Here is a 9,191-nt window from a genome sequence, read left to right on the forward strand (position 1 = left end):
CCCAAGAAGAAAGGAGCTAAAAGAGCTTGAAGCCATAAACAAGGTCATTGACCAGAAATCACATTCCTTGGTGAGGAGAGAGCTTCAGGCTGGTCATGGTTACATGATCCTCCAGACCGCATTGTTCATGTGGCTAACCTTCTGGGAACTCACATGGGACGTTATGGAGCCAATCTGTTTCTATGTCACATCTATATACTTCATGGCCGGTTACTCTTTTTTCCTGCAGGACCTCAAAAGAGCCTTCCTTTGAAGGGTTTTACCAAAGCAGGTTTGAGGCTTAACAGAGGAAACTGATGGAGGCTCAAGATTTTGATGCTGGGAGGTATGATGAGCTGAAGAAGCTGTTTAATCCAAAGCCTTCTTCAGCTTGTGTTTCCAAGATTCTTGGAGCTATACAGAATTAATATTTGATGAAGGGCATTTTGTTCCGTGATGGTGTCTTGTTGTCCTAACCTGAGAAAGATATACTATTAACAACCCAAAAACTGTGAAAGAAAACAAAACACAGTGTTCGAAATAAGTGCGGCTTATGTTAACGTTTGGAAGAGTAGATAAAATATCTCCATGTGTATGGACTTTCGTTTCTCGAGTTTGAGGTTCTTAATTTTTAATTGTATACGATTATTGATTGTATTATTGTTTCCGGATAATCTCAATAATGCTAATGTATCATATCGTCACGTTTGTATTAGTTTAGTACAATAGTCGCTTTATCCGTATAGCAACATGTATATATAACGTTGCCTAATTTTATTACGTCGGACTTGCTTAAGTGATTGACAGAACATGCATTTGCGTGGTAGTTGTTGTTGTAACTTGTAAGCTCACCGTCCCTGTCTCTTTTTAAATTAATTCACGAGAAATCAAATTACGACCGTGTAAATAAAAGAAATCTTGAGTTTGGTAGGTCAGACGTCACTTATCGCATATACTGTGAATCAAGTGGACAATACCAATAAACCAAATTGCTCATCGTGAATTAACAAAGAGATGTATTACCGTCCTTGACACAATAACGACTAGGATAACCGACAACTAATAATTAATCCTGTTGTTTGATTACGTATCTACAATCGTTAAACTCAAATAACTCGATAGTGTACTAGTACCGGTAAAAAAGTGAGGTACTCAAAAAAGTTATACCGCCAAAATAAGACCAGCATTACTATTTTAAATTATTTTACTGGATACGTATCAGATATATTGTCTCAGCTGTTCATCAAATTGTGTGAAATAATAATTTAAATAACATTACTACTGATTATCCATCTTCGTAATAGTCGCCCGACGCATATTCCTGCATGTTCCGTCTTAGCCATGAAGTATGTATATCGACCGACCCAAACTCTCTTTTTAGTCCAGATGTGTTTGGGTTTTGAATGGGATTTTTAAAGATAAAACCCCTCGACTAAGTTTGTTTTGAGTAAAAACCTTCAAACTAAGTATTCAATGAAAAACTCTCCAAACTAACTTTGTTTAGTGAATTAAACTCTAATAGATCATAATTACCATTACTACCGATAAATCTTTAGTTTAGGAGTTTCTACATTAAGTAAACATAGCTGAAAGATTTTACCTTTAAAAATAAAAAAACTAAATTAAATTCAAAATTTTATAATATTATCTAAAAATTAGTAACTTAGATTTTTTTTTTTTTTGTAAATATATGAGTTTGATGTGTTTTTAACATCAACATTATATATGTATAATTTAAAAATGTAAAAACCCATAAAATATAGTAAAAACTATCTAAAGATTTATTATTACATTTTTATTAGATAAGATATAATTTTTATTACATTTTCTTGTTTTTTACATTTTTAATATTTTAGTAATTTTATTACAGGTAAATCTTTGGATAATTTTTTGTTTTTAAAATTTTTTAAAATTATTTAAAGATTTATTATTACATTTCTATTAGATAAGATATAATTTTTATTAAATTTTTTAGGTTTTTACATTTTTAATTTATGCATATATAATGTTGATGTTAAAAACACATCAAACTCATATATTTACAAAAAAAAAAATTAAAAATGCTAATTTTGAAAATTTAAGCTACTAATTTTTAGGTAATATTATAAAATTTTGATTTTTTTTATTTTTAAAGGTAAAACCTCTCAACTATGTTTACTTTGTGTATAAACCCCTAAATTAAAGATTTACCGGTAGTAGTGGTAATTATGACCTGTTAAGATTTAATTCATTAAATAAAATTAGTTTAGAGATCTTTTCATTAAATACTTAGTCTGAGGATTTTTACCAAAATAAACTTAGTCGAGGTTTTTTAACGTTAAAAATACTTTTGAATGCGAGTATTATGGGTAATGAGCAATGACCACCAACTTATCGCGTACCAGTTATATTCTTGATTCCTTTTTGATTCCGCAGATATCCAAATATTGTTTCCTATTCCGAAGATATAATAAAAAAATTGAACAAAATAAAAATAAATAATAAAATCCAATTTAGACCAAAATCTTAAATTTATAGAAACGTTTTGCAAAATATGATTTCAATGTAGATATTCTTGATTCCTTTTTGATCCCACAGATATCCAAATATTGTTTCCTGTTCCGAAGATATAATAAAATCCAATTTAGACCAAAATCTTAATTTTTAGAAACGTTTTTGCAAAATATGATTTCAATATAGATATATTACCTAATTTAATTTGTCACGTACCGAGCACATGTGTGACAAATAATATTGGTCCATATCAACTTGCTTTCATGACAAAACCGGCCATTTTGTGACATATATTGTTTCTTTTCAATTATTTGAAAATGAAAATGAAAAAAACATAGCTTTACATATGAAAAAGACACACGCACACAAGTAAAGACACTAGAGGGAGTAAACAAGAAGAAGAGTCACCGACGATCACCGCCACCGTCCGATCATGTCTACGGCTCTTATTAGCTCTCTCACCTACTACCTCTCCGAACATCCATACATCGTCGGTTTCCGCTGGGGCCACAGCCAATCATGGGGCTCCACGTGGTCATTTCTCATCACCTCGATATTTCTCTACATCGCCGTCTCCTCCTCCCTCCACATCATCCTCTCCGCCTTCCTCCCCCGTAACCGCTCCGTTTCTTTAGGCCACATCCCAGATATCCATAGCCTCCTCATGTCAATCCTCTCCGCCACCATTTTCGCCGGAATCCTCCTCTCCACCGCCGCGGAAATACGCGACACACGGTGGTTCTGGCGCCGGAGCAAAACCGCCACTCCTCTCCAGTGGCTCCTCTGCTTCCCGCTCGGCACGCGCGCCTCCGGTCGCGTCTTCTTCTGGTCCTACGTGTTTTACCTCACGCGGTTCCTCCACATGCTCCGAACGATCTTCGCCGTCTTCTGTCGCCGGAGGCTCGCCGTGTCTCAGCTCTTCTGCAACTCCGCCATGGCGTTCACGTCTTTCCTCTGGCTCGAGTTCTCGCAGTCGTACCAGGTTCTGGCCATTCTGTCGACGACGCTGGTTTACTCTGTCGTTTACGGTTACAGATTCTGGACCGGGTTTGGTTTACCCGGTTCGACATTTCCTTCGTTCGTGGTGAATTGTCAGCTGGTTCTCGTGGTTTGTAATCTCGTGTCCCACGCTGGGGTTCTTGCGATGCACCTCATTAAAGGCGGATGCAATGGGATCGGCGCGTGGGGTTTAAACTCTGTCCTCAACGGTGCGAGTTTGTTGCTTTTTCTTAATTTTTACATGAGAATGCATTCGCCGATGCGACGTCATTTTATCAACACTTCGCCGGAACTTGAACCTAGTAATGCAAAAGAATTAACTTTCGAGGATTAGGGTGGTTCTTGGGTTGATCCTTTTTTCTTCTTCTCAATAAGACAAATATTAACCTTAATCACTTATAAAAAACTTTGTAACTCTCTCCTTCTTGCTAATCTAGCGTTAATTGCCAACACTTTACCACAATATTTAAAAAATAATCATCTAACCACCGCTTAGCTATTTTTAAAACATTGACATCTTTCATAGTTGTTACATAACTTTTTTTTTTTTTGTAAACTACATACATACATAACTTATTTTGTTAAATGTATTTGTAAGATATACATAAAAGTTGTTGTTTTGTAAATCATATCTTGCATCAATGATAGTTTCATAACTCAGGAAGGATGATCTATTTTTTTACCAAAAAAACAAGAAAAAAAAAGGAAGGATGATCTTTTTTTTGGGCAAGTTTTTTTTTGTTGGGCAACAAAGGAAGAATGATCTATTTTCATAAATACTCGACTCTAGAGGCTGGTCTCTACGCATAGATTGACGATTTTAGGCTGGTAGTAAACGTATTCATAGAGTAATATAATGCAGCGATAAAAGTTTATATCAATAAATAAACAAGTGACAAAAATCCAGTAATATTTGCTGCTAGATTAAGATCCGCGCAAAAAATATTATATATATAAATTATTTTATATATTATATGTTCTTACATATTATGAAATAATAAATATATATTGAATAATTAAAAGTCAGTAACTATTACATATAATTAAATTGGTGCGAACGTATAAATCAATTTTATTAATCCAAACATTTTTTTAAAAAAATTTGATAGGATATGTAATTAAATTTAAATGATATTAACATACATAGTATATTTTTAATATTAATGTCTATTTTATTTTTTTATCTTTTTAAAATGATGCTTTCTACTCATATGTTTTTTTTATCATGTATATTTTTAATAGCAAAAACTTTAAATTACTGATAACAAAATTTTCATTGTAGGATTAATAATTTTAGTAATTTATAATTTAAAAAATTTTATCAATGTTAGTTCAAAACTATTATCAAAAAAAATTATTCAAAGTAAATTTTGAAATTAAAATATTTATTTATTCAATATGGTTTATAGTTTAATTTAGAATGATATATATACATATATATTTTAAATCTTAATGATTAATTAAATTAAACTTTTACTTATATGATTTTGTAATCATTTGTATTTTGTCATAACAAAAATTTTAAACCATGGATCGCAAAATTTGAATGTGAGACTTTTAACAGTTTTAGTAATTTATAGTCATTTTTTAAAATTCAAAATATAAAATATACAAAAAAATCTAAATTTTTATAATATGGTTATTGTGTTTTTAAAAAATTATTTTAATAGTTTTAAATTAAACAAATTTGATAGAAAATACATTTTTTTATCAGATCTTTATTATTCAAAATCATTAATTGTCATATATATTTTACCCACATTAGGCAATTCCGTAATCTTTATTTATGGAAATAATAAATGACATTAATAATGAATTTATGGTTAGTTTAATAAAAAACTTATTATATAATTAGATGGACCAACCTATTTCTCTAATAATTATAAGAATCATCCTAATAATGACATGTGACTACAAAAAAAAGATGTAATGTTTCACAAATAATATACAGGGGATTTGGTGAGATGTGTTGGAACATTTCTAATGAGTCTGAATTAAAGTATCAAAATAAAACCTACTGGGAATGTGATAAGTCGTTGTTGCAAATGTTAAATATATATATATATATATTCTCAATTCTATTATAGATTGTATTTAATTAAATAAGTATATTTTCTTTTTATATTAATAGTACAAAAATATAAAAGACATGTTACAACCTTACTCTTTCCAAATTACATTAATGCACATCGTTCGTTTACAATGCATACATATATGAATGTAGTGGATGAATTTTGTTCGAGCAACTACTCATTAGTAATGGATACAAACTTAACTAGGAATCATTTATAAGAATGAAACCATTAATAATGCACTTATAATCATATTTATTATAGTATGGTTCAAACAACCTTTTATATTTGGTTTATAAATTGGATGTAGATTTGTACATATATTTTCTTAATGAACATAAAGATCGTCTGATCATATCTTGTCCATGCAATGTTATCACTAACATTACAGAGATAACAAATATCTGAGATGTACATATATAATACATAAGAAATGTCGTATTTTTTGTTGACCAGCATAATTTTTTTTTTCTCTTACAAAATGGAATATTAACAAATCTTTAAAGTAATGAAACTATGGAATAGATCGACATATGGTTTGGTTCAACTGGCTGAATTTACTTTGTTAGATATATATGTTGGATATAAACTTAATATATGTTTAGTGTAGTAGTACTTTACTTGAAATAGTTAAATAATATCGTAATGTAAGAGTTTTGAAAAGCAATTAAAATAATAAATTAAGCGGTCGAGGCAAAATAAACATTAGTTTAATTAAGAATGATAAGTAAACTTTCTGATGACATATGTTCACGCGGTAAATGTTATGGCAAATATCATAAATTCACGTTCAGGATGTTGTTCCTTGTAACATAACTTGTAATAAGCAGCTTGAAGAAAGACATTTGAAATATTTCCCCACTGACACCGAGAACTGTAAACAAAACTTTAAAGTTAGGTTAGAAACACACAATCTTCAAATTCGTGATAATTTAATACTACCTGATGAAAATTTTTGAGACCTCATAATCTATGATGAGTTTATCACATGCATAAAATTCAGGATGCCAAACACCACCCATGCAACTCCAAAATCTTCCATGTCTAATATCAGCTGCAGTGAGACTCTTGCAGTGAGACTCTTGCATGGTATAATCTCTGGTTTATTTGTCTAATTGAAGGTGATTTAAAAACTGACATAGAAAATAGTTTAATTTGCATCCGTCTTTTTCTCTATTTTTGTTGTTGGTCTTATATGGTTTTGTTTGGAGATATTAGCAAAGCTAAATGATTGTGTCGAAGTCTTGTGGATGACTGATTTGTTTACAAATCCTTCTCTTTTCAAAATGGACTATTCCAGATAGAGCATTTCTAGTGCATACATATAGGTATTTTATGAACAAAATATTATAAAAACTACTGATATAAAAGTAATGATTCAACCTTGATTAGAAATCATGTGATTCTCTTAATGAAACGACTATAAATAGTCATTTACAATAATTTACTTGTAATCATATCTCTAGTTTGTTTATTAAACGTGATTAAGATAACTGATGGTGAAGGTTGAGCGCCAGGTATCTTTCATAACCAATTCAGGTATGTGGCAGTTACGTAAGATGGTGGGAGGAAGGTGTGGAAAGTTTCGAGATACATAAATGTATACATCAACCTCCTTGTAGATTTTCTTCAAAAAGAATGAGTCTTTTGTGTGGAAGGACAGATGGAAAGGGATGGGGATAGTCAACATTTCATAATCTGCAAAATTAAACTTTGTATAACCCTTCTCTTTAACTTATTATTTTATGTATCTTATAAACTCAATCCAAGTACTTTTTTTTCAATAATAGAGGGCATGGGAAAAAGAATACAAAGACACTTTCTCGGAGAAGCAGATAGACCTCTTCAATTCCATTGTCCGAGCCACCATCTCCGAATGTTATAGGCGCTTTGCATTTACACTTGACGCAAACACTCTCCACTGCAACTTTCTCAAGGCCATAGCAACCGAACTCACAGTCGAAGAAGTTTTAAATCGGTTTAGGCAGCACCTAAGCGGCAAATAAACCATAACCGAAAAGATTGTCTTAAAAATTTGTCTAAATCGATCTAAATTTTTTAATCAAGCAATAATGTTAGTTTTTGTATATGTAATTTTTATAATTTATCAAAATAAGTTTATAATTAACCTCAAAAACTAAAATATCTAATGTAAATATTATAAAAAAATCAATATTTCTAACGGAGCCGAATATTCACCTAGTACAAAGAGCCTAATTTTGGTTCTACCGCCTAGTGATTTCTCGAATATTGATTTTTCGCTTTGAAGCACGAAAAACTCACTCTAAAATGCAATCCATAGAAAAGTAACTAGAGAAAAGAGATTTCAATGAGGACAGAGTAAGCAACACACCTTGACAGTGGCCGTAAGAACATGGGAAGCGAGTCTAGACGTGCATGTTCCTAGCACTAACCTGTTATATCCATTCTCAGAGACAATCTGAAAAATATATTATCAATCAGCATCAAATAAAAAGACACTTCCAAGGCTGTAGAGACAAGATCGATATAATAGCCAGACAAACCTTCTGCAAAGACAACATTTTGAGATGCAGCAAAAGGTCTTCTTTCCCAGTTTCATCACTAACAGAGTCCAACAGCTTCACTAGCCTATCCCTTTCTTCAAGTGAGTCTGAACCAAACACGCTTTCTATTGGCACAACATGGAGATCCTTTGCAGGCGGAGACAAGCTCAACACAGTGGATTGAATCAACGCAACCGCATCAGACGTTTTAGTGGAAAGAGCTGTACTTTCATCGACAAACGCAACACCAACACCAAACACAGGCAAAGATCTATCTCGACTCGCCTCATAATTCTTCAAAACCTTGACTTGCCACTCGTGCACAAACTGAAGAACAACCCTAAACACACACCACACTCTGCTAATTTCAGACGAGAATCATCAAAACCAACATAACAGAGGAAGAGATATACAGAGGATTAAACCTGGAATAGGATCCACCAGAGAAAGCAACAAGGACGTTGTCAGTGATCATGGCGTGTTAAGTGACAGCGAGACGGAACTTTCCAAAGACGTTACTCCTGAAACAATCGGCGCAGAATCTTAGTCATCCGAGCCACCGTCCCGAATGTCATAGGCTCATTGCTTTTACACTTGAAGCATACACTCTGACACTCTCCTTATTATTTGATGGTGAGGGGGGAACCAAAACAAAAACCTTAGGGAGGAACAAAACATGTTGGTAGAGAAGATATTAGAAGCCCAAATATATTTAATAGGCCCAATAATATGATGTGGGCTTTTGTCCAGTTTTATAGAACACTGCATGTCGTTTTTTCGTCCTATACCGGGATGATGTTCTTCTGCCTTTATGAAATATTTATTGTTGTAGAATACTGATTGACTTGAGATATTCTCGAAGGTAGTGATTGTTGCATTCTCTTTGTCCACTCGTCTTTGTTAGGACTAGGGCTGGGCAAAAAACCCGGATCCGAAAAACCGAACCGAACCCGATCCGAAAAAGTAGTATCGAACCCGAACCGAAATTGATTAAATATCCGAATGGGTTCAAAATTTTGGTATTTAGAGAACCGAAACCGAACCCGATCCGAACCGAAGTATTTCGGGTACCCGATTATATCCGAAATTGATTTATATACCTATATATATTAATTATTTTTAG

The 9,191-nt window shown here is 32.4% G+C and overlaps 1 protein-coding gene across 1 annotated transcript; it reads left to right on the plus strand.

Annotated features, from left to right (window-relative positions):
- Window positions 1-2,759: 2,759 nt before the first annotated feature.
- Window positions 2,760-3,890, plus strand: LOC106304456 (elongation of fatty acids protein 3-like). The gene has a single exon (XM_013740864.1). The coding sequence runs from the start codon at window positions 2,906-2,908 to the stop codon at window positions 3,803-3,805; it is 900 nt and encodes a 299-aa protein (XP_013596318.1). The 5' UTR covers window positions 2,760-2,905; the 3' UTR covers window positions 3,806-3,890.
- The last annotated feature ends 5,301 nt before the right edge of the window (window positions 3,891-9,191 follow it).

Source organism: Brassica oleracea, chromosome C7, assembly GCF_000695525.1.
Source record: "Brassica oleracea var. oleracea cultivar TO1000 chromosome C7, BOL, whole genome shotgun sequence".
NCBI lineage: Eukaryota > Viridiplantae > Streptophyta > Magnoliopsida > Brassicales > Brassicaceae > Brassica > Brassica oleracea.

Excerpts from the sequence above, each read along its gene's own strand:
- LOC106304456 (XM_013740864.1), top strand. The coding sequence starts at position 2,906 with ATGTCTACGGCTCTTATTAGCTCTCTCACCTACTACCTCTCCGAACAT.